This window comes from Ranitomeya imitator, chromosome 4 (genome assembly GCF_032444005.1).
Source record: "Ranitomeya imitator isolate aRanImi1 chromosome 4, aRanImi1.pri, whole genome shotgun sequence".
Lineage (NCBI taxonomy): Eukaryota > Metazoa > Chordata > Amphibia > Anura > Dendrobatidae > Ranitomeya > Ranitomeya imitator.
Genome location: NC_091285.1, coordinates 71,803,852 through 71,830,829, shown reverse-complemented (window position 1 = coordinate 71,830,829; position 26,978 = coordinate 71,803,852). Strand labels below are relative to the sequence as shown.

Here is a 26,978-nt window from a genome sequence, read left to right as displayed (position 1 = left end):
ACCGACAAGAAGAATAAAGTCACCTAATCACTTATACCGCACAAGGAACGGCGTAAAAGTAAGCAGCTGTTCTTGTACTGCTGTCTATTTGTTCATTCTTTCTCCCAAAAATCGGAACAAGGCTCTGCTCACGCTTGGCAAAATTCCTGTGAAGCACCTGAAGAATTAATAAACTTCTTCAATGTGGTTTTGCGTACCTTGAGGGGTGCAGTGTTTAAAAATTGTGTCCATTTGGGGTATTTTCTGTTATATAGGCCCCTCAGTCACTTCAAATGGGAGGTGGTCCCTAAAAAAAAAAAAAATACATTTGTAAATTTTGTTAGAAAAATTAGAAATCGCTGGTCAACTTTTAACCCTTCTAAGTTCCTAACAGAAAAAAAGTTTAAAAAATTGTGCTGATGTAAAGTAGATATGGGGGAACTGTTATTTCTGAACTACTTTGTGTGACATATGTCATGAAAAACAGTCTCCGAATCAGTGTTCCAGAGTTATTACTCCAAAGAGTGACACTGGTCAGAGTTGTAAAATTTGGCCTGGTCAGTAAGGTGGAAACAGTCTGGGGGGTGAAGAGGTTACGGATGTGACGAGTTCATTCAGGTCACTGATGGCTGTGTCTGTATGATAATCGGCAATACCGAAGTAAGCATAATTCTCTGTGATCCATATGCCAGTAAATAGTTGAAGAATGGTCTGATTTGGTGTTAGGGGTGATTAATTGTTCAGCTGCTCGTCTGCTCACTATGTAAAGAGCGATATCTAAAAGGTTGGTTTCTGGAAGGCTCTTAATTTGTAAAGCGCTGCGGAATATGTTGGCGCTATATAAATAAAATTATTATTATTATTATTATTATGGGGTATGTAGAGATGGCTTCCTCCTACGCTACACAAACCAAGTTAGGCTACGTTCACATTGGCGTTCCGCCAATGTGCGTCGCTGTTGCGCCGGCGACGCGCCCCTATGTTTAACATAGGGGACGCGTGCGTCGTTTTGGTGGCGTTTTTCGCCACGTGCGTCGTTTCCGACGCTAGCGTCGGACGCAAGAAAACGCTACATGTAGCATTTTCTGTGCGTCCGATTTTCGTCGGAAAACGACACACGCGTCGCAAAACGCGCGCGTTTTTGCGCGCGTTTGCGCGTGCGTCGCGTCGCCGACGCACGGCGGCGCAACGCTAATGTGAACGTAGCCTTACTCGGTCTTCTACCAGACTTTAAATCAGGGGTGGGGAACCTCAGGCCCCAGGGCCATTTACGGACCTCAATGACCTTTTATCAGGCCTTCGGGCTGATTCTCAGGGACCACACTCTTGGGCAGGGAGCTGTATTTTGATTACAACCAGCTCATTAATTTCTTCTTGCTCTGTTAGCACACACATGCAATGTTCACTAATGAACACTGAAGGGCATGCAATGAAAGATTACATCCTGAAACCAGTCAGTATGTACTTTGTGGGTGGAGTTTGTACGGCCCCCGAAGGACAGTATAAATATCCAAATGGCCATTGGCAGAAGAAGATTCCCCACCCCTGCTTTAAATGATCCCTGTACTTCCTTACAACAAGAAATGGATCTTTTTTGAAAGCTTAGAGTCTGAGTTTTATGAGGATACGGCGATCTGAACTGCGGCCTTTAATTTAAGTTCAGCTATGGCATATCCCAACACCAGTGATACACTTCTGCTTTATTATTACATTATGTTGTTTTATATTTTATATATCTGCCAATTAGCTGACTTGTGGTCGAAGGGGGTCTGCTGAAGAGAAAATGTACAGTGCTGGGGGAGTGAGATGACATCCAGGGAGGAACAAGGAGAGGTGTGCACATTGTGCTGGTTGTTGTCAGTAGTGAGCCATAATGTTCTGCTCCAGGCCTCATTCACACTTGCATATGTTGCTCAGTGTTCTGCATTAGTATTTATAAGCCAAAACCTGGAGTGGGTTGCTGCCCAAACTACTCGTGTGAATAAGGCCTAACTTTGTAAGAGCAGACACCTTTTAAAGACCTGCATGGCAGAATGGGACCTACACTCTGTGCCTATAGGGTTCTGAGCTATAATCTGAGCAGCCCTGAGCTAGGATGTTAGAAGACCTCTCTAATATCAGTCCTTTTGTTCCATTAATACTTTTCTTTTATCCTTGAACTTGTTAAATATGTCATTACGTGCAATTCTGTGACTGAATATGGATTCTATGATTTCATGCTTTTTAGCCGTCATAATGACACCTACCAGGGAGCTGGCTTTACAGATAACCAAAGAGTGCAAGAAGTTCTCCAAGACACTTGGACTGCGCGTAGTCTGTGTATATGGCGGAACAGGCATCAGTGAACAGGTAAGAGAAAACCTGTTTCTGTAGAGTGGGCATTAAGATGAACACGTCTATGGTTGAAGAGCTAATGTCTTTTCAACAAGATTTCCATAAATCACTATTACAAGCAAAGATCAAAGACTTTATAATATATTATAGATAAAGGCCTTTCTTTACTTATTAGTCTTTTTTCCTCCTCTTCACTGCTTCATGTACTGATCATTTTCTCTAATAAAGCGAATCCTTACTGAAGGATCAGGTTACAGTTGCTGCTCATAAAAGTATGTGGAAAATAGAAGGTTAGGAGGGAGATGCTTCAGTGAGCGAGTGAATAAAGCACAGGTACAAAAAAGACGATTTTAGTAAATTTCTTCTCACCCTGTTCATTACTGTTGTATGATGGTGCTTCCTGTGTATGTAAGAGATCGGGATCAGGATGACCGTATAACAGCTAGTGTCCACCCAGTAGCTCAGGGAAAACTGACACCTAAATGTCTCCTGCAGGGGAGGAGAACCAGTGATGGATGCGGAATACAAGTCATATATTAACCAGAAACAATGTTATTCCATGTGTACACTTAATGTTTTAATAAGAGAAGCTGAACATTGGTGGCTGCATCTATTACCAGGATTTACAAAGCAGCCTTAAAGGGAAACTTTCGCCCCCAAAACCGAGGGTGAGCTAAGCCCACCAGCATCAGGGGCTTATCTACAGCATTCTGGAATGCTGTAGATAAGCCCCGATGTATCCTGAAAGATGAGAAAAAGAGGTTATATTATACTCGCCCAGGGGCGGTCCCGGTCCGATGGGCGTCGCGGTCCTTCGCCTCCCATCTTCATCAGATGGCATCCTCTTCTTGTCTTCACGCTGCGGCTCTGGCGCAGCGTGAAGACAAGAAGAGGACGTCATCCTATTGAAATGGGAGGCCCCGGACCGCGACGCCCATCAGATCGGACCGCCCCTGGGTGAGTATAATATAACCTCTTTTTCTCATCTTTCAGGATACATCGGGGCTTATCTACAGCATTCTAGAAAGATGTAGATAAGCCCCTGTTGCCGGTGGGCTTAGCTCAACTTCCATTTTGGGGGTGACAGGTTCCTTTTAATGAAGTTCTGTTAAAAAACAGCGTCAGGAGAGTCCTGTGTGGAGGGGCTGGACGACTGCCGTTTAGTGCAGTGTGCGCTTCTGCAGGTCCTGTAGAACAGAGGTGTCAAACTGCATTCCTCGAGGGCTGCAAACAGGTCATGTTTTCAGGATTTCCTTGTACTGCACAGGTGATAATTTAATCACCTACACACATAATGATTGCAGCACCTTGTGCAATGCTAAGGAAATCTTGAAAACACGCATGGTTTGCTGCCCTCGAGGAATGCAGTTTGACACCCCTGCTGTAGAATCTATTTCATTGGTACGTGTTCATTGCACCGACTAGTCTGTTTCTGCCCAGGAGTATGAATGTCACATGTTTGACCGTCATTGCCAGGGCAGAGGACCACGAATCACAGAGGGACTGCAGACTTGTCATGTTGCAACTACCTGCCTCTTTTATCCGGTGATGGCTTAGGGGCAGTCACTGACCGTTTCTGCCGGCGATTCCGCTGCTCCACCTAAACAAGCTGTTTTTCCAGGCTGCCCTGTCAATAGGGCGTGACTGCTGATGCCATGCTGATTGACAGCCAGCTTCCTGCAGCTATGCCAGTGTCAATCAGCATGACCTTGGCAGTCACGCCTCATCAACAGAGCAGAAGAGAAGCAAATGCTCAGTCAATATGACCTCAGCTGAAGCGGCAGCATGGCCGGCAGGATGGTCAGTGACCGCTCTGTGCCAGCAGAGATCTGCACTGGGTAGAACAGGCAGGTGGTTAGCAATTGCTTGCCTATTTATTTTTGACTGTGGGCCTAAGAACTAATAAAGTCCTGAGTAACCCCTTTAGTAATGTAGAGAAGCTGTAATTTACACTTCATTAATAGAGATCTTGTATTTTGTTTGGTTGGAGCTGGGCTTCCTTTTACTGCTCTTTACTTAAAAATAAAAAAATAGTGTGTCTGAATGATTAATACATACACTGCAGAAGAACTGCAAGCCTCATATTAGAAATTGCTGAATGAGCCTTGGGCCTGTAGTATTGCGAGAGGTTCCTAAGAAAACATTAAATGTTGATAGTACCAAGCAGGAGGCAAACTAGGCCAAACCTGTGATGATAAAATGTTCCATCCAAAATTACTTCTAGCTTGCCCCAAAATACCACTCCATTCTTTACATGGCTCTGTGTTCTTTCTGTATGTTGGGGGAGAAGAATAGCCAAAGACATACAATGTGATTATGCTCTAAGGAGGACCTGTTATGCCGCCAGAATGTTAAACTGCTGCCATACCTTGATGCTTGCCTTCCTCCTGATGGCAGAGCCTTTTGGTCTCGTTCTGCCTCTGTCCACCTGTGATCTGCGCAGGATGGTCTCCATCGCATGGACCTAAGCTGTTCTGTCACTGTTTAAGACCGGTGTCACAATGCATGTATGGACTGCGATCTCCAGACATTGAGTCTATTGTATGCCTATGAAGCTGAATTTGTCTGGAAATTGTAGTCCATACGTGAACTGAGAAATTTGGATTTTTGAAGATGACATTAATGGGTGAGGGTGAAGCGTCATGGTTCCATAGAGAGATCCATCGCCTGATATCGCCCCCTTGTCAGATAACACTGGGGGGATCTAGGAGCCATCCCACCCTCTGCAGACCAACAACATGGGAAGCTGAAACCCGTGAGCAGAGGGAGAGCAGAAGCTCCAGTTCTTGATCTCCTCTTCTGTTTGGCTGCACGTGCCTTGGCTGTGACGGCAGCATGAACTCGGGCGATGCGGTGAAAACCACCTGTCTGATTGTGGGGAACGGAGGACGCAGGTTTTGTGAATCATGACACTCTCTTCTCTTTGTGCATAAATTGATGGGAGGGTCAGATGTCGTCATTGATTTCTATGGATTGTTTCCCACACATTGCAGGTTGGCTGCACACCCAGTAGCTCAGGGAAAACTGACACATAAATGTCTCCTGCAGGGGAGGAGAACCAGTGATGGATGCTGAATACAAGTCATATATTAACCAGAAACAATGTTATTCCGTGTGTACACTTAATGTTTTAATAAGAGAAGCTGAACATTGGTGGCTGCATCTATTACCAGGATTTACAAAGCAGCCTTAAAGGGAACCTTTCGCCCCCAAAATCGAGGGTGAGCTAAGCCCACCAGCATCAGGGGCTTATCTACAGCATTCTGGAATGCTGTAGATAAGCCCCCGATGTATCCTGAAAGATGAGAAAAAGAGGTTAGATTATACTTGCCCAGGGGCGGTCCCGGTCCGATGGGTGTCGCGGTCCTTCGCCTCCATCTTCATAGGATGGCATCCTCTTCTTGTCTTCGCGCTCCGGCGCAGCGTGAAGACCAGAAGAGGACGTCATCCTATTGAGATGGGAGGCCCCGGACCGCGACACCCATCGGATCGGACCGCCCCTGGGTGAGTATAATCTAACCTCTTTTTCTCATCTTTCAGGATACATCAGGGGCTTATCTACAGCATTCCAGAATGCTGTAGATAAGCCCCTGATGCTGGTGGGCTTAGCTCACCCTCGATTTTGGGGATGACCGGTTCCCTTTTAAAGTTAGCTACAGCGTTTTTCCATGTAGCTTCTTCATAGTACTCTCAGTAATTCCTTACTACGTTTTCCTCCATTCCAGATTGCTGAACTTAAGCGAGGTGCAGAGATAATAGTCTGTACACCTGGTCGCATGATTGACATGTTGGGTGCAAACAATGGTGAGTCATTATTTTTTTGTGAGAGGTTTTCGATTTTTATTTCCATTTCACAAATGTATTTGTTTGCTTTGGTTTCATCTCTTATTAAAAGTATATGGGGGCTATAACCTTGATGTCCTGTCCAAGATGTTTACTAATGAGCCCAGAGGTGTAGGCGCAGTGCCCACCTCCTCTATACTGGCACCACGGGCTCGCATAATCATGTAGCTCTAGTGCTGTATTCCCTGGAAAACGTTTTAAGCCATAACTTCTAAAATTACTGGGGTTACACAGTTGCCATTTATGACAACAGTAGGGGGATGATTGCAATTTGTCAGTTTGTCCTGGTCCTTGGCTCATGTCACCAATTTTATGGGATACTTCCACCCTAGGTTTCGTCTCGTTACTTTTTTTGAAGATAATAGGTCCCATATCGGAAACCTTCTGGAACCGTAATATTTCACACGTGGCAAATTTGTTGCAGAATTTGTGACAATAGAAAAGTTTGTTGTGTACCTATGAGTGGGAAAGTCACAGACATATTATGTGAACGTGTCGTTATTAGTTTAACTGCCTCCGCGCCTATGATTCTGCAGCTGAAATTCATGAGTCTTTCTAGAAGGAAAAAATGAGTGTCCCCAGATATTGTTTTATGCGCTGCTAAGCCTTTAGGTATGCAGCTGTATGCCAGATAGCTCTCTAATGTGGCAATTTCCCAGAGAGCTCTCATCTCTTTAATCAGATATTGCTCAAGTAACTTTAGGGATTCTATGGCTTTATTAGCATTATCATTAAATATTTTCTCCAGCATCCACTCCCGTGAAACTTTATAATAAGTGCTTTCAGTGTGGCGCCATATAATGATTTGGGAGACTGCACTGTACTGTGGTGAGAGAATATAAAATGTTTCAATGAATTACGTGCTGAAAAAGTGGCTGCACATTCTGGGGAAATCCTTTTTAAAGTGAATCTGTCACCAGAATTCACAATGCAAACTGCATATGTTGAATAAATTGTTCAGACCTGATGAGACTTTTGTACGTACGTTGAAAATAGCTATATAACCCTTAATGAAAGATTATCTCCCTCTTCGCTTACCTAGCTTATCATCTCCTCACTGTCCCTAACACTGCTCAGTATAAGCCGCAGCGATCAGTCATTCTGGGTGGGTGGAGATCGAATACACTTGGACTCATAAGCTATTTTTTTCTATATCGGGTCACATAAAATGCTTATCTTAACGGGGTTGCCTGGTCTAAAAATAAGAGGTCTGCAGTCCCTCTATGTAACTGCAGACATGTGAATCCTTCCAGGACATGCACTGTGCGCTGCAAGGATTCACCGTTCTCTTCCCCTGGAACGGAGGTCAGGGATGCAATATGCATACTCCTGGGCACAGCCTGTCTAATGGGCATGGCCTCATCAATACAAGTGTATTGAGCAAGGCTGCACCCACTAGTCTGTCCAAAAAGTAAAGAAAAGGATTGCGCTCACCGACTTATTAAAACATCCCTTTAAAGGGAATCTGTCACCCCCAAAATGGAAGTTGAGCTAAGCCCACCGGCATCAGGTGCTTATCTACAGCATTCTAGAATGCTGTAGATAAGCCCCCGATGTAACCTGAAAGATGAGAAAAAGAGGTTTGATTATACTCAAGCGGGCGGTCCGATCCGGTGGGCGTCGCGGTCCGGTCCGGGGCCTCCCATCTTCTTACGATGACGTCCTCTTCTTGTCTTCACGCTGCGGCTCAGGCGCAGGCGTACTTTGTCTGCCCTGTTAAGGGCAGAGCAAAGTACTGCAGTGCGCAGGTGCCGGGAAAGGTCAGAGAGGCCCTGCGCATTGCAGTACTTTGCTCTGCCCACAACAGGGCAGACAAAGTATGCCTGCGCCGGAGCCACAACATGAAGACAAGAAGAGGACGTCATCCTATGTAGATGAGAGGCCACGGACCAGACCGCAGCGGGACCGCCCCCTGGGTGAGTATAATTTAACCTCTTTTTCTCATCTTTCAGGATACATCGGGGCTTATCTACAGCATTCTAGAAAGATGTAGATAAGCCCCTGTTGCCGGTGGGCTTAGCTCAACTTCCATTTTGGGGGTGACAGGTTCCCTTTAATGAAGTTCTGTTAAAAAGCAGCGTCAGGAGAGTCCTGTGTGGAGGGGCTGGACGACTGCCGTTTAGTGCAGCGTGCGCTTCTACAGGTCCTGTAGAATCTATTTCATTGGTATGTGTTCATTGCATCCACTAGTCTGTTTCTGCCCAGGAGTATGAATGTCACATGTTTGACCGTCATTGCCAGGGCAGAGGACCACGAATCACAGAGGGACTGCAGACTTGTCATGTTGCAACTACCTGCCTCTTTTATCCGGTGATGGCTTAGGGGCAGTCACTGACCGTTTCTGCCGGCGATTCCGCTGCTCCACCTAAACAAGCTGTTTTTCCAGGCTGCCCTGTCAATAGGGCGTGACTGCTGATGCCATGCTGATTGACAGCCAGCTTCCTGCAGCTATGCCAGTGTCAATCAGCATGACCTTGGCAGTCACGCCTCATCAACAGAGCAGAAGAGAAGCAAATGCTCAGTCAATATGACCTCAGCTGAAGCGGCAGCATGGCCGGCAGGATGGTCAGTGACCGCTCTGTGCCAGCAGAGATCTGCACTGGGTAGAACAGGCAGGTGGTTAGCAATTGCTTGCCTATTTATTTTTGACTGTGGGCCTAAGAACTAATAAAGTCCTGAGTAACCCCTTTAGTAATGTAGAGAAGCTGTAATTTACACTTCATTAATAGAGATCTTGTATTTTGTTTGGTTGGAGCTGGGCTTCCTTTTACTGCTCTTTACTTAAAAATAAAAAAAATAGTGTGTCTGAATGATTAATACATACACTGCAGAAGAACTGCAAGCCTCATATTAGAAATTGCTGAATGAGCCTTGGGCCTGTAGTATTGCAAGAGGTTCCTAAGAAAACATTAAATGTTGATAGTACCAAGCAGGAGACAAACTAGGCTAAACCTGTGATGATAAAATGTTCCATCCAAAATTACTTCTAGCTTGCCCCAAAATACCACTCCATTCTTTACATGGCTCTGTGTTCTTTCTGTATGGTGGGGGAGAAGAATAGCTAAAGACATACAATGTGATTATGCTCTAAGGAGGACCTGTTATGCCGCCAGAATGTTAAACTGCTGCCATACCTTGATGCTTGCCTTCCTCCTGATGGCAGAGCCTTTTGGTCTCGTTCTGCCTCTGTCCACCTGTGATCTGCGCAGGATGGTCTCCATCGCATGGACCTAAGCTGTTCTGTCACTGTTTAAGACAGGTGTCACAATGCATGTATGGACTGCGATCTCCAGACATTGAGTCTATTGTATGCCTATGAAGCTGAATTTGTCGGGAAATTGTGGTCCATACGTGAACTTTGAAATTTGGATTTTTGAAGCTGACATTAATCGGTGAGGGTGAAGCGTCATGGTTCCATAGAGAGATCCATCGTCTGATATCGCCCCCTTGTCAGATAACACTGGGGGGATCTAGGAGCCATCCCACCCTCTGCAGACCAACAACATGGGAAGCCAAAACCCGTGAGCAGAGAGAGAGCAGAAGCTCCAGTTCTTGATCTCCTCTTCTGTTTGGCTGCACGTGCCTTGGCTGTGACGGCAGCATGATCTCGGGCGATGCGGTGAAAACCACCTGTCTGATTGTGGGGAACGGAGGACGCAGGTTTTGTGATTCATGACACTCTCTTCTCTTTGTGCATAAATTGATGGGAGGGTCAGATGTCGTCATTGATTTCTATGGATTGTTTCCCACACATTGCAGGTTGGCTGCACACACTTGTGTTCCCATGTAATATATATTTTTAGCCTAATAAGAGAAGTGGAATGAATTTTAATATCGATCTTTGCATGCTGAACTTGTCTGTTTTTATCACTGTGTTCTGAAAAAAAAACCCTTTACTAAACTGTTACATTGTTTAACTTCTGTGGAAAAAATATTTCCGTGCAAGAAATATAGAACTGGATTTCCAAGACCGCTCTCGGAAGGTAGGTTTTTTTCAGCACTTTGTCAGATGCACGGAGCTGGTGGAAGGATGGTAAGGTGTTTGAAGATACCAGAGGACATTGTGATATTATTACTATTGACTAGTATGGCCTTTACGTGTCAGTGCTGCGTTCAAGCTCGCCTGTCACGTACCTTGGGTGGATATGTGTCACTGTTTTAGAAACTTCTTTTTACTTTGAGACAGTGATTGAGCCACACGTGCTTCAAAACGAAAGGTCCCAAAGATTGGATGACAAAAACCATTAAAATTTTAAGTAACTGAGCAATTAAATATATAAAGTCTGTAAGGTGACATTTACCAGAATATATTCTTTTTTCCCCATGTATGTGGGTATACACTTATCCACTTCTTAATGTTTTTTTGTCAGTAGCATTTGGGATCTGTGTGATTTGTTCTCCGAGGTAAACAGCGGACAGTTTTACTGACGCATTTTCTATGGGCTCTTTGCTTCCCACACATGCGCTGTAATCTCTAATATGTTCTTTCCTAGGTGACCGCTGTCATAAAATGCCTGACGTGGCTCCAGGCTCCACCTCAGTCTTAGTTTTAAGATGTGTGCTTGCAGAGGGCTGAATATACAGGTCCTCCTAGCCATGCGATGGTACGCAAGAGTAGGCTTGACCCAACCAGATACCAGAGGGCCTTTTCACAGTATATAGTCATGTGGGGTGTTCTTAGTAAAGTGAAGTTTCATAAGTGTTTTTGTTTTCATTTGAAAAATTTTATTTTAAAAAGAAAAAAATTGTATAAACCACTTGACGTTTATTCTTAACGCTTTTCCACCTATTTTTTTTCTCTCTGACTTTCTGATGTACAGGTCGAGTAACAAACCTGCGTCGATCTACATACGTTGTACTGGATGAAGCAGACCGAATGTTTGATATGGGTTTTGAGCCACAGGTAAAGTATCTTTTGTAAAGTGCCTGTAGTTGCACCGCAGAGAATTGTTTTTTTGGAATGCCATCCATGCTGAGATACTAATTTTTGATACGACCTTGCGTGGATTCAAATCTGCATACATATTATTATATCTACACATCAACGTTTCAGTGTTGCAATTTTAAAAGGTTTTCCTACAAAGTACTTTTTAATTAATAGTTCTTGGAATAATAAGTAACATTATTGGGTGTGGTTTTTAAAAAAAAATATTACAGAGCTAGGAATCTTGTAAATGTGCCCTTGCTATGGGCTGTTATTTGCTGTGTTTGACCATACGTAGCTTCTCCAGTTCATGGATAGCACGTACCACCGCCCCTGGCCAAGAGGTTGGTGGCATAAGTCAATTGTGATAAGTGAGTATACAGACAAAACAGCAGGGGTTTGCAGCTGTTTGTATAAGGTAATTTTTTCATGCCTGTCAGTTTTATCACAGGAGCACGTGTTTCTGCCACATCACCGGTCTTGTGAGCTCATTATAAATCAACTCTGCTATCGCTGGAGCGCTTACAAGTCTGATTTGACTAATGATGAACTCAGAGGACTGGAGGTGTGACAGAAACACTCCTGCGATAAAACCAGCAGGAAAATATGTTACCTGAGAAAGTTGCAGTTGTTTCATCTGTATACTAACTTATCATAAGAGATCTCTTTGCTTCCTTTCCCTGCCAAGAGCTTTGGTATGTACCAACTGTTAAGTCCTTCTCAGTCCCTGGCTTACTAGAGGTAGGGATCCTGAGTAAATGACACGCAAACAAGGTATTGTGTGATCATATACAGGGGAAGCCCAGGAGCACATCTCCCTCTCTGGGCTTTGCCCTTCCTTTATATAGAAAAGAATTATTCTTTTACAGACATGCGCACAAGCGCTCATATTTCACTATCTCTTACATAAACAATCTATACCAGTCTTTATCAGTAGAAAGTTACATCATCTGGAAGGTGAATGAAAGGCTGCTATTGAAAGAAGGAATGCACACATGATTACTTCCATAAAAGGAAATGTCAAGTCAGCAGAAATGTATCTTGTTGTAAGCGAGATTTCTCAGGAAGAAGACAAGATGGATTCCTTTAGTTCAGTCTGATCTCCACAATTCCCCCCTTTGACATTTTCTTTTATTTATTTTATTAACACAGGGCCAAAGACAAAGCCTTTATTTGGTATTACACATGTACATGCTTGTATTCAATAAGAGAATCAAATCTAGTATTAATTCTTCCGTTTAACTCTCGCAACCTTTTCTTTGTTTTGCAATAAGTACAGATATTACAAAGGGATAGCAAAATAAGCGCAATAATCAGTATTAGCAAAGGATAACATAAGAGAAGAAGGAAAAAAAACTTTATACTCTTGCATCTATTACACAAAGTTTATCTGTGCATACTGAGATACTCTTGAGCACAATCTGGAATAGTACGTATATGACTACAATAATCATAACTATATGTATTATGCTCTGCATAATCCCAGCAACCCACCCACCGATTCCTCTGAACCAGTTGGCTGGGTTAAGAAAAGAAAAGGTATCTGACCACCAGCTATCCTTATTCTGGTCATTGTCTTTGTCATACTGATCTCTGAGTCGTTGTACGTCCTTTAATTTAAATGTCATACTCATAGTACTATTCGGGTCTATATAATGACAGCAGGTGGGTCCGATGATTTGACACATACCCCCTTGTGAGGCAGTTAGGTAATCCAATACCAGGGTATGTTGGTTAGTGACTATTATAAGCTGATTCTGTACAGCTATACTAGTGTTTAGTATATCCAATATATCCCAGATCTGATCATCTAGATAATCCGTGGCTCTAACTAATTTATCCCACATCTGTGTTAACATAGGATAAATAAAAATGGTACTAGCAATTTTGTTAGGAATTCCCATTTGTACTATATGCGGCCTCCCCGAGGGACGTGGTGAGTTATCTGCAGCTCTTTTATACAGTGTGTGCTTGGGCACGGCTTGCATATTCACTTGTTTATTTGAAATTATGAATGTAGCCGGGGTTAGGCGTCCTAATGTACAAGTACCCTTTATACCTACGGGAAGCCATTTATATGCTCCTTCTCCGCATATCCAAAATGTACCTTCAGGCAGATCCCATAGAGCTGAGTGCTGCAATACCAATCTGTGAGCCAAGTCCACAAATCTAGATACATTCTGAAGCATACACCAAGAGGGTTTTTGTCCCAAGGGGCTACAGTACCCGGCTGCGGGATTCCCACATACAGGCATTCCTTTGATATACTCATCGGATTTATTACAAACCAGGTTCCCCAGCTTACTTGTACAACTGTTTGCATCACCTTGGGGGAACAATTTAGAATGTTTCCATTTTCTATTATGTATGTATCTTTCCAATACTACAGGTTTGAAAGCATCAGAGGGGGGGACGGTTGTACTGAAACTAAGCTGTAGATTTTCTGTGGGGACCTGTCCTAAATTAGTTAATCCAGTCTTATTTCTAGGTACCCATTTTCCTCCCCTAAATGCTAAATATTGTAGATGTGTGTTACTCCCTGAGAGATTACCCTGCCACCAAGGAAATTCTACCCATCCCACAATTGGTATGGCGATTGTAGTATTCCACAGCCTAGCATTACCAATTTGGTTGTTGGCCAGGTTGTCTGAACAATTAGGCCAAGCGAATATTTCTTCTGCTAATACGGGAACTGCTAGAAAAGGTATACTTGTGGCTGATACCGGCGAATGGGTACAGATCCAACAATCTGTCAGGGTTTGTGTATTGTTTAACAAGTCATGCACTAATTTTCTATGATGTTGTACGAATCTATTGTTCAAAGGGGCTAGAGAATTCAGTCTATCCCACGCCTCCGTTGAGGTTATCATTATTAACATCAATATCATGAGTTTATACTGCTTTTCTTGCAATGGCTTGCATGTATCCATGATGCCTTTCCTTCAAGCTTGACTGATGTAGGTGTTGTCAACAGGACTTGGAAGGGTCCGTCAAACCTTGGTTCTAGAGCCTTTCTGGTGTGTCTTTTTACATAGACTTGATCACCTGGTTCCAACTTGTGACTTCCTTCTGTGTTGTCAGGATCTGGAAGGGAAGCAAAAACTTGTGCATGCACCTTAGTTAATTGTTTCTGAAGATTTTGCACATAAGAAGTCAATGACTCAATATTTAACACAAGTTGCTGTGGAAAATAACATCCTAAATTGGCAGTCCTGCCAAACAAAATTTCATATGGAGACAGTTTAGTCTTACCCCTTGGGGTATTGCGTATTGAGTAAAGGGCCAGTGGAAGGCATTCTGTCCAAGGCTTTCCTGTTTCAGCCATGGCTTTCTGTATTTTTAATTTTAAAGTTCCATTCATGCGTTCCACCTTACCAGAACTTTGAGGATGGTACGGAGTGTGTAACTGACTTTCAACACCCAACATTTTCAGTACATTTTGAAATATTTCTCCAGTGAAATGAGTACCCCTATCTGACTCGATCACTTCAGGGAGACCGTAACGGGGTATCAGTTCGGCAACTAGCTTTACAGCAGTGTTTTTAGCTGAAACCTTCCGAACTGGATAGGCCTCTGGCCACCCCGAGAACATGTCCACACATACCAACACATACTCATACCCATTACTTTTTGGCAGCTGGATAAAGTCTATTTGTAATCGCTGAAACGGGTAGAGAGGTCGGACGTGGTGCTTCATAGGGGTCTTTGTTGTCTGTCCGGGATTATGTGCCAGGCATATAGCGCATGCAGCACAATAGTCTCTTGCATAGTTGCCAAAACCTGGAGCCAACCAGACTTGCTTTGCCAGTAGTGTCATTGCATTTGCAGACACATGAGTAGGGTGGTGCAGTCCACCAACTACAATCGGATACCAGGCTCTAGGTAGACATATTAGTCCATCTTTCTTCCAAATTCCCGCTTGTTCTTCTGCCCCTTCCTTTTTCCACCTGTCCCTCTCCTCTTCTCCTGCATCTTCCTGTGCTTGTCTCAGTCTATCTTCAGTATTTTCTGTGGGGTTTACAGTATGAACCTGTTGTAAGGGTTTGACAGCTGCTGCTTTGGCTGCTTTATCAGCCCTATCATTTCCCCTAGATTCCCTAGTGTCGAGTCTCACATGTGCAGCTACCTTGATTACTGCTACTTCTTTTGTTTCTTGTGCAGCCTCTAAGATCTGTTTGATCAGAGAAGCATGTTTTACAGGTTGTCCTGACGCTGTCATGTGACCTCTAGCTCTCCAGATTACTCCAAAATCAAACACAATACCATGTGCATACCTAGAATCAGTGTATATATTAGCTGTCTGGTTCTCAGCTATTTTAAGAGCTTCAATCAATGCTGTTAGTTCTGCTTCTTGTGCAGACTGTTTCGGTGGAAGTGGTTCTGCTTTGAGAGTTTCAGATTCTGACACAACTGCATACCCTGTATGGAAGTTACCTGTGTCATCTGCAAACCTACTACCATCTATAAACAGCTCTAAATCTGGATTTTGAAGTGGTGTTTCGGATACATTGGGTAAGCCTACCGTTTCTTGTAAAATGAGCTCTGTACAATCATGTGTGTTTGTAGGGAAAAAATTTGCGTGTGGATCAGTGTCCTTATTCCCCCCTTCAGACTCGAGAGGTAGCAGTGTAGCTATATTGAGAGTCTGAAGCCTAGCAAATGTGATAGTAGAGGGGAGCAACAAAGAACACTGTAGCCGCAAATGTCTGGCCATGGAAATGTGTTTTGGTTGGACCTGGTTTAATATCCCATAAACATCATGTGTAGTTTGAACTGTGAGTGGATACTCTAGAACAATTTCTGATGCTTTGTCCAACAATAGTGAGACAGCAACAACTACACGTACACAGGTTGGCGCTGCTCTAGCTACGGGATCTAACCTTGCTGAAAGATATGCAATTGGTCTTTGTTTCCCTGCATGCTTCTGGGTAAGAACTCCTGTAGCATGGGAATCAACTTCTGCAGCCATAAGCTGAAACGGTTTGGTGTAGTCTGGTAGCCCTAACGCTGGAGCTGAAACAAGGGCATCTTTTAATTGTTGGAACGAAATCTGACCTTCTTTTGTCAACAAATAAGGTTCACTTTTTACACAGTCATACAGTGGTTGCATTAGTTGACTGGCATGTATAATCCATTGTCTACAATGAGACACTATTCCTAAAAATGCTCGTAGCTGTTTATGATTTCTAGGCTCATTCATCTGTCTTATTGCTTCAGTTCTTTGTGGTGTAAGATGCTTTTTACCTTGAGAAATGCAATGACCTAGAAAGACCACTTTGGTCTGACAAACTTGTAGCTTTTGTCTATTCACTTTACACCCTTCTTTTTCTAAAAAACATAGTAAACTCACAGTGGACCTTTCTGCAGTTTCTAGATCTGGGCAGCAAAGTAGTAGGTCATCCACATACTGCAAAATTACTACCTGTGGTTCGGGTTCAAACCTCTGAAGGACTGTTTGTAGGGCATTTGAATAAAGAGTAGGGGAGTGTATCATTCCCTGTGGAAGGCGTGTCCACGCCAACTGTTTGCCCTTAAATGTAAATGCAAACAAATGCCAACTATCTTGGTGTAAAGGAACCGAGAAAAATGCATTTGAAAGATCTATTACAGTAAATACTTGAGAACTGGCTGGTATCTGTGATAGTAACGTATGAGGATTGGGTACAACTGGGGTGATTGGATCTAGAACTTTGTTTATTTCTCTTAAATCATGTACCATACGATATTTGGGCATAGAACTCTTATCAAGAGTTCTCTTCTTGACTGGATACAGAGGAGTGTTAGCAGGTGATTGTATCTCTACCAAAACTCCTTTCTCTTTATATCCCTCTATCTGTTTTGTAATCGCTAGTTCCTGCTGGGCACTCACAGGGTATTGTCTGAGCTGTGGGAGAACAGTTCCTGGTTGCACAGATAGTTTTACAGGAGAGATATGCAATAGTCCCACATCGGTGTCACCCTGTGCCCACAGTGTTTCTGGGACCATTGAGAGGTCTAGATCTGTGGTGTACTCTTTTTCTTCAGCATAATCCTCAAAAGCCTGAATTCTAACATATTGTTCTAATGTTTCTGCATCATCAGGGATAGTCAGTATAACTGTGCCATCTTCCCTAAAATTGATGTTAGCTTCTAATTTCTTTAGGACATCAGTTCCTAACAAACATGTTGGGGCACCTCTGGCATACAAAAATCTGGATGCAAAACATTTAGGTCCTAATGAGACCTCTATCATACAGTGTATGATTTCTTCCCACCCATTGTCTTTGATAATTCCACCTCGTTCTTTACTCAGTTTTTCCCATTCTGTACTGAACATAAGTGCTTCTGAAATTCCCAATTTTTCTCTTACCCTTCTAATCTGACTTCTGACTGTCTTCCCACATCTTTCCTGTATGATATCTGCTGCTTCCACTTGTCCTAAGACGGTTTTTGTCTGTTTATTTCCCATTTTTCTTTTTTCTTTTTTTTTTTTTCAATATTAGCTATTTCTACCCCAGGTGACGTTTGGACAATCACTTATCCTAGGTGATGTCTCGTTGCCTTCTCTCCTAGGGAGCTAAAATATTGAAGGGCTGATCTGCTCCATTCTTTCTAATGTGCAGAATGTACTTAAGTGCTATTATGCACGCAAACAGACCCAGCAACACCATACAGATCACAAAACTTTCTGTGTCAGTTAGCATACTTGTCCCAGGCTCATGGACCCGCGTCCTGGGCTCATTCTATCAAACCTTATCCAGAAATGAAGGAGGTTAAGCACTTAAATGAGAGTCAAGCATGGGCGGAGGTCTCCCCGAAAGGACGCAACCACATGACCCAGTTAGGCTGACTTCCGTGTATAAGGCTTATACCCCAACTATTTCGGCTTATTTTTCTACGCACTTTTGCTCTTCTTTCACAACATACCACAACCTTCACACTGTTCACACACTGCCAGGGACAGGACTCATAAATCTATACAATATAGTAACCCGAGTTTTATAGGTATCTACTCACTACTAGACTAACCCAGCGTGACACGGCTCATAGAGATCTTTCGGATAATACAAGGCAAATAAAAGAGAACTAATAATGTCTCTTACCTGGCCAGGTTTTTCAGTTCATTTGCCGTCCATTATCCCAGATCTCCATTGTCCGTATCTGCAGGTGAATCTCGAGCAAATACTCTCATCTCGGGTCCCTGTTCGGTGCGCCAAAGAAATGTTAAGTCCTTCTCAGTCCCTGGCTTACTAGAGGTAGGGATCCTGAGTAAATGACACGCAAACAAGGTATTGTGTGATCATATACAGGGGAAGCCCAGGAGCACATCTCCCTCTCTGGGCTTTGCCCTTCCTTTATATAGAAAATAATTATTCTTTTACAGACATGCGCACAAGCGCTCATATTTCACTATCTCTTACATAAACAATCTATACCAGTCTTTATCAGTAGAAAGTTACATCATCTGGAAGGTGAATGAAAGGCTGCTATTGAAAGAAGGAATGCACACATGATTACTTCCATAAAAGGAAATGTCAAGTCAGCAGAAATGTATCTTGTTGTAAGCGAGATTTCTCAGGAAGAAGACAAGATGGATTCCTTTAGTTCAGTCTGATCTCCACACAACCATGAACTAGATGCGCTCTGCATGATCGAACACCGCAAATAACAAAATATAGCAGGAGAACATCTAGAGGATCATCTCGGCACCGGGACATTTTTTAACACTTCCAATTGTGGGACTTGTTATTCCAGAATATATTGATTAAATTGTACCTTGTTTTTGGGACAATCTCTAACAGCAATAAGTGCAATAAAATAATAACAACTAAAATTGTACATATCAGCTGGTCCAGTGCTGCAACTCTGGAAGTCTATTCTTTCTGCAGTGATGACGTGTAATCCATAAGTCAGCAGATTGAAAACTGGTTTATTTTTTGGTGTCCTGTATAGCAAGGCTTTAGATTTGTCAGCCCCCCTCCTCCCCATCCCCCAAAATGTTACCTAAGATTATAATACATGTATGATACATCAGTGGCCCTTTTGCATTCGGACAGGTTATGAGAATCATAGACAACGTCAGACCGGATAGACAGACTGTCATGTTCTCTGCTACATTCCCAAGAGCCATGGAGGCTTTGGCAAGAAGAATATTGAGCAAGCCTATTGAGGTCCAAGTTGGAGGAAGAAGTGTTGTGTGTCCTGAAGTGGAGCAACATGTGGTAAGAGACTACAGTTTTTCATATCATTTTTTTTACTTTTAAACAAAGTAAAATGGAAGCCCAAATTTCACTAAAAATCTGATATACTTGTACATAAAAAGAACCTGTTAGCACGACTTTGTAAAGAAAATCCATGGCTGTAATACAGAGCACAATGATACATTTGGTGAATAAATCTGCATTGTTGTTCATATTTAACCACCATTTGAAGTTTTCTGCTAATTAGATTTCAGTGCACAGGGGCAGGACTGTGCCCTAGGTCTTCTACTCCCACTCTGATTCCCCGGCCCCTCCACCTGCCTTCTCTTTGAATGATTTTTTTACTTCTGAGATTTCTACAGAGGAGGCAGAACCAGTGCCCGAATTATTTTTTTCTTACTTAGATAATAATGCACTTTATATGGGATAAGTCTAGACATAACTTGTGTGGACATTCGACAAAGATACAAGATGCGGGAGAAGGTTGTGTTGTTAGCAGAATCTGTCTGTATTTCTCGGTTGCTTCATTGGGTTAATATCGGTTAACCGTTAATATGCCTCCACCTGCCTCTAGGCTTCTGTTCTATAGGACCGCTACTTCTTCTGTGCTCATCTTTCTGTTCACATCTTACAAGTGACAGTTGCTCAAGTAGTTCCAGAAGGAATGGTTTTCTTTATGCAGCAGTGGCATTAGGTTTCCCACCCCAGACACAGCTTTTGGACCCCCCATGATTCCTGTGTCCCCTCCCTCCTATAAAGCGACCAAATAATCGGTTTTTGGCACTCCCTGTAAACTTTCTTGAAGCCTTCATTGGGGGACACAACATCCTCCTTTGTTTGGGGAGAGAGGTTTGATTTTGCTCCTCCTATTGCTTATAAACTAAATGAATAGGTGCCCAGTCGTGATGAGCGAGTATACTGGTTGCTTGGGTTTTCTTGAGCATGCTCGGGTGGTCTCCCGAGTATTTGTGAGTGCTCGGAGATTTAGTTTTTGTCGACATGAAGCTGCATGATTTATGGCTGCTAGACAGGCTGAGTACATGTGGGGGTTGCCTGGTTGCTAGGGAATCCCCACATGTACTCAGGCTGGCTAGCAGCCGCAAATCATACAGCTGCGTCAACAAAAACTAAATGTCCGAGCACTCCCTAATACTCGGAGAACACCCGAGCAACCAGTATACTCTGTCATCACTAGTGTCCAGGTGTTACCTGATGGGGAGGTGTCTGCTTTTTGCTTGTTTTTTTCTAATATGTATTCTTAGTGTCAGCCTCCAGGTGGCAGCATATTAACCCATAGGTCCTGTTTTCCAATGAAGACAATGTGAAAGAGAATACCAAAAATCTTTAAAAAAAAAAAAAAAAAAAAAGAAATTGCCCTGCCAAAAAAATAAAATAATCATTACCTTAGGTGTCTCTCTTCTTAGTCCTATCTGGCTTGACACATAGATACTTTAGACTTAAAGTGAACCTGTCAGCAGGATTATGCACAGTAACCTACAGACCGTGTCAGATTGGCGCCATTATACTGATTAAAATGATACCTGGGTTGATGAAATCTGTCTTGTGGTTGTTGTGTAATCTTTATTTTCAGTTAATGAGATTCTTGTGCTAATGTAGTGCTCTGATTAGCTATTCATACCAGATGGCTTCTGACCAGTCACTGATCCCTCAGTGAACTGCCCCCTAGTTTACATACTGCATATAATATTGTGGGGTTAGAAACATTTTTTTTTATACATACATCAAAATGGCAGCACTGTAGCACGAGTAACATGCCTAATATGCATTTATGCTTTAGCCCTATACTATCATGAGGAAAAACAAAATCTCACAGTGCGCCCTGGAGCATGAGAATGTCATTAACTGAAAACTACAAATAAAGATAACACAACAACCACAAGACAGATTTCATCAACCCAGGTATCATTTTAATCAGTATAACGGCGCCAACCTGACACTGTCTGTAGGTTATTAAACACAATCCTGCTGTCAGGTTCCCATTAACCCTTTTGGATGTCTCTTGAATACTCAAAACTGTATTCTCATTAACCTCTCCAAAATTTTAAAACTGGTGACACGGGTGTGGTGGGCAAGTAAAGAATTGGGACAAAACTGTGGGCTTCCCCCAAATATTTCTCCATCCACCTTTAATACTGGTGGGTAATCACTTTTGGAAAGTACACAATGTACGCTATTTGACGTTTATTTGGGAAACACTAATAAAGTAATTTTTACAAATGCAGGAAGATAATTTATCCAGGTCATCTTTCTATAGATACTTACTACTGCGGTGTGCTCTTTATAGTCCGATCCCCAATATTGATAGTCCGATATCACTTTATTATATCTGCACTGCATACAAATTGCTTCTCCACAGTTGTAGGGGTAAATTGTCAGGCACAGATCCCGCACCTGAACGCAGAGGACTGGTAGGAGGCACTACAATCTCCATGACACGTCCGGCAGCAAATAACAATTGGACACAATTTCACTTTCTACCCCAATGTTTTATATCCCCATGGCTACTGAAGATGGGTAGACTGCCTCATGATAAATGCCAGTGGAGTTTGTCACCTGGTGCTGACTTTTGGCATATGGTGCTCTTATATCCATCATTTTGGGAGAAAGTGTTGAGGATCCTACAGGATGACACAGCGCCTCCTATTCCACCAGAGGGCTGCTCGTTAGGCTTTTTAGATGAAACTGTTTGGCCCCACCATACCTGCATGATCTTACAGGACACTTTATTCCTCGCACGGAAAGTAATTGCACTGATGTGGATGGGAGATGACCATCTGTGCCTCACCCAGTGGAAAAAAGAGGTAAATGCAGTCACCCCATATGAGAGCATAACGTTTAAAAACACTGCTTGCCCACATAAATTCTCCAAGTTTTGGGGAGCACGGTGCCTCACTCCTGGGTTCTTAACCTGGCTGTGCTCCAGTTTTGCCTGAACTCAATACAGGGTGCTGGAATTGTGGGATTTATAAGCTGTACCTGTGTATTCTCCTATTTGTTTAATCATACACGTCCTCGATATGGTGACATATTGATTAATTGGTATCACTGATGTATTTATCTGAATAAGCTTAGCAAAACTTGTGGGGGTTTTTTAACCACTTGTTCTCACTTTGCAAGGTTACTCGTGCTTTTACTGTATTATACAGGGTGGGCCGTTTATATGGATACACCGAAATAAAATGGGAATGGTTGTTGATATCAACTTCCTGTTTGTGGCACATTAGTATAAGAGAGGGGCAAAACTTTCCAAGATGGGTGGTGACCATGGCGGCCATTTTGAAGTCAGCCATTTTTTATCCAACTTTATTTTTTCCAATGGGAAGAGGGTCATGTGACACATCAAACTTATTGAGAATTTCACAAGAAAAACAATGGTGGTCATAAACTTGTAAATAACTCATTAAAGAATAAAGTTACGTTAAAACCAAGCACACAATTGTTTTTCTTGTGAAATTCTCAATAAGTTTGATGTGTCACATGACTCTATTCCCATTGGAAAAAATAAAGTTGGATCCAAAATGGCCGACTTCAGAATGGCTGCCATGGTCACCACCCATCTTGAAAAGTTTTCCCTTTCCCATTTACTAATTTCCACAAACAGGGAGTTGAGATATCGCCAACCATTCCCATTTTATTTAGGTGTATTCATATAAATGGCCCACCCTGTATACTTACATTTAAAAAAAAAAAAAAGGATTTTCAGCTCACCCTTAGTAGATTCCCATTGAATTCCAAGGGACGAAGTGTGAGATCACGTCTCTACAATCGTTGTGACAAAGTGCATGTAGATAGAAAGGATCCAGCTGCCGCAGTATAAAATTATAACGTTATAATTTTACACTGCCAAACCTGGATCCTTTCTATGTTGGGTTTGCGATCTCCTAAGCATACGTGCAACACCGATCCATAGGTAAACCAGTCGCATTAACATAGTAACCTTGGTGTAAAGATGTCATATGTTATGGCTAAATCTAGAGAAGGCCATACCACCTATATGTCATAGTAATAAGTACATCATCCATAATAAGCATACTGATGTGCTGGGAGGCTGATTACGATGCAGATCATGTGCTGTAGATGACTGTCATATGTGTTACATTTTATTATTTCTCCAGATTGTGATTGAGGAGGAAAATAAATTTCTTAAATTGCTTGAGCTTTTGGGGCATTATCAAGAATTGGGATCCGTCATTATATTTGTGGACAAGCAAGAGCATGCAGATGGTTTACTGAAGGACTTGATGAGAGCTTCGTACCCTTGCCTATCACTTCATGGAGGTAATTTACACTTCACTTTTGGTTTTCAATGGAGTAGCGCATAATCCGCAAGTGGAATCTTGTTTGTTTTTATATTTGATTGTGGTATTTTATGTAAAAGTAAGCTTTGCTTGTCAGTCTGAAATGTAAGTAATTCTGCATTCACACATCCGTGCGCTGACCATGACAAATCTGATAGATATCTCTTCTGCACATGTTTAGACTGATATTTTCTAAAAAGGCAGATGAGTTGAAAATTGTTTATTTTAGGACATTTATAAGATGGTCACCTAAAGATAAATTGGGGACTGAAAGAATGCATTGTATGCACTTTTTTTCCTGAAGGAAAACAGTCTGCAACTGTCCACAGATAGGGGCTGTGCACTCAGACCATCGTCATAGAGTCGGTCTCTGACCTTTGTGCAGACACATGCACATTTGTGGCCTGCTGGAGGTCATTTTGCAGGGCTCTGGCAGTGCTCCTCCTGTTCCTCCTTGCACAAAGGCTGAGGTAGCAGTCCTGCTGGTGGGTTGTTGCCCTCCTATGGCCCCCTCCACGTCTCCTGGTGTACTGGCCTGTCTCATGGTAGCGCCTCCAGCCTCTGGACACTTTGCTGACACACAGCAAACCTTCTTGCCACAGCTCGCATTGATGTGCCATCCTGGATGAGCTGCACTACCTGAGCCACTTGTGTGGGTTGTAGAGTCCGTCTCGTACTACCACGAGTGTGAAAGCACAACCAACATTCAAAAGTAACCAAAACATCAGCTAGAAAGCATTGGTACTGACATGTGGTCTGTGATCCCCACCTGCAGAACCACTCCTTTATTGAGCGTGTCTTGATAATTGCTAATAATTTCCATCCGCACAGCAGCATGTGAAACTGATTGTCACAATGTTGCTTCCTACGTGGACAGTTTGATTTCACAGAAGTTTGATTTACTTGGAGTTAGTCTGTTCTTTGTGTTCCCTTTATTTTTTTGAGCAGCGTGCGTATATATGTACATATTTATTAATATTACACTACCGTTCAAAAGTTTAGGGTCACCTAGACAATTTTGTGTTTTCAATGAAATCTCATACTTTTTATTAATCAAATGAGTTGCCAAATGAATTTTAAAATCTAGTCCAGACATTGACAAGGTTCGAAAAAAAGATTTTTATTTGAAATAATAATTTTCTCCTTCAAATTTTGCTTTCGTCAAAGAATGCTCCCTTTGCAGCAATTACAGCATTGCAGACATTTGGCATTCTAGCAGTTAATTTGCTGAGGTAATCTGGAGAAATTTCACCCCATGCTTCCAGAAGCCCCTCTCACAAGTTGGTTTGGCTTGATGGGCACTTTTTGCGTACCATACGGTCAAGCTGCTCCCACAACAGCTCAATGGGGTTGAGATCTGGTGACTGCGCTGGCCACTCCATTACAGATAGAATAGCAGCTGCCTGCTTCTTCCCTTCTTTTCTAAGAACAAGAATAGACTGTCGGGTTTCACATGAAAGTTCTTTCTGGCTATTTTGAGAGTTTAATGGAACCAACAAATGTAATGCTCCAGATTCTCAACTAGCTCAAAGGAAGGTTAGGTTTATAGGTTCTCTAATCAGCCAAACTGTTTTGAGCTGCGCTAACTTACTTGCACAAGGGTTTTCAAGGGTATTCTAACCATCCATTAGCCTTCGTACACAGTTAGCAAACACAAAGTACCATAAGAACACTGGAGTGATGGTTGTTGGAAATGGGCCTCTATACACCTATGAAGATATTGCATTACAAACAAGACATTTGCAGCTACCGTAGAATAGTAATTTACCACATTAACAATGTATAGCTTGTGCTTCTGAATCATTTTAGGCTCTGTGCACACGTTGCAGAATTGCCAGGGAAAATTCCGCGGCAATTCTGCAACTCCCTGCCGAGGGTTTTATGCATGCAGAATTGGCATGCGTATTCCCACTAAACACTAACGTTTTGCTAGCGTAATTAGCTTGCAGAATGCTAGTGTTTTCCTAGCGATCTGTAGCATCGCTTGGAAAACTGATTGACAAGTGTGACCAACCTGTCAAACATAGTGTTTGACAAGTGTGACAACTTTTTACTATTGATGCTGCCTTTACCTATAGTAAATAGATATAATATTAAAAGTAATAAAAAAAAAAATCGTGATATTCTCACCTTCCGGCTGCCCCCGCGATGCTCCCAGCAACTTCCATTCCCAGTGATGCCTCGCGACAATGACCCTAGATGACGTAGCATCACGCGAGACCGCTACGTCATCACAGGTCATTGTTGCAAAGCATTATTGGGACTGGAAGCATCGTGAGGAGCAGGAAGGCTGCGGGGGCCGCCGGAAGGTGAGAATATAACTATTTTTTATTTTAATTCGTTTTGTTGTTTTTTTTACAGGTATATGGTTCCCAGGGCCTGGAGGAGACTCTTCTCTGCTCCACCCTGGTTGCCATCCGCAGATGATCCGCTTACTTTGCGCATGGTGGGCATAGCCCCATGCGGGAAGTAAGCGGATCAATGCATTCCTATGTGTGCGGAATCGCCGCGAGCATGCTGCGTATTTTTCCACGATATGATTCCGCCGTGGAGATATAAGCAGCATTAGCACAGCATTGCAAAATCCCATTGAATTCAATTGGCTGTGTTGTGTATGCATTTTTGCAGCGTCCTCCATGTGGTTTTGACCTATGTATGGCGGGGTAAGGAATATAAACAAACATAAGACATACTATGAGAGAGATGTTTATTGAAAAGAAATATGGATGAAATGACCAAAATAATAGTGAAGATGTTGGAATCTATTAGCACCTTAGCACTATGCACTTTATGAGATATGGATTGCACATATGAGATTTTTTAACACGATTGTTGATCTATGTATGTATACATGTATTTATGCCTAATTATCAATGAAATATGCAAATGTATGTAGATTATGCCTATAAAAGCACCATTGTTAATGACACTCACTGCTTGAAAAAGGCTCAGTGTGAGCCGAAACGTCGCACAGAGATGTGGGTTCAATAAAAGACACATTTTTACCTTCATGAGGACTTGGAGTGCTGCCTTCATTTGCTGATTTTTATATTTATGTGGGCAGATGAGTGGACCATTCTGCCCGGGAGGCCAGGCACCCACCGGTGAGCATTGTGCTGTTCCAATTTTTTACGGTTTATATATATGTATATATGTGTATATGTATATATGTATGTATATACACACAGTACAGACCTAAAGTTTGGACACACCTCATTTAAAGATTTTTCTGTATTTTCATGACTTTGAACATTGTACATTCACACTGAAGGCATCAAAACTATGGAATTATATACTTAACAAAAAAGTGTGAAACAACTGAAAATATGTCTTATATTCTAGGATCTTCAAAGTAGCTACCTTTTGCTTTGATGACTTCTTTGCACACTCTTGGCATTC

At 42.5% G+C, this 26,978-nt stretch overlaps 1 protein-coding gene across 1 annotated transcript in view; it reads left to right on the top strand.

Moving 5' to 3' along the window:
• DDX46 (DEAD-box helicase 46) overlaps window positions 1-26,978 on the top strand; it is a 100,049-nt gene that overhangs the window by 55,205 nt on the left and 17,866 nt on the right. The window contains exons 11-15 of the mRNA XM_069763820.1: window positions 2,207-2,328; window positions 6,039-6,117; window positions 10,977-11,059; window positions 19,117-19,281; window positions 23,397-23,559. Of these exons, the coding sequence (XP_069619921.1) occupies window positions 2,207-2,328; window positions 6,039-6,117; window positions 10,977-11,059; window positions 19,117-19,281; window positions 23,397-23,559 (612 nt within the window). The remainder of the gene's footprint in view (window positions 1-2,206; window positions 2,329-6,038; window positions 6,118-10,976; window positions 11,060-19,116; window positions 19,282-23,396; window positions 23,560-26,978) is intronic.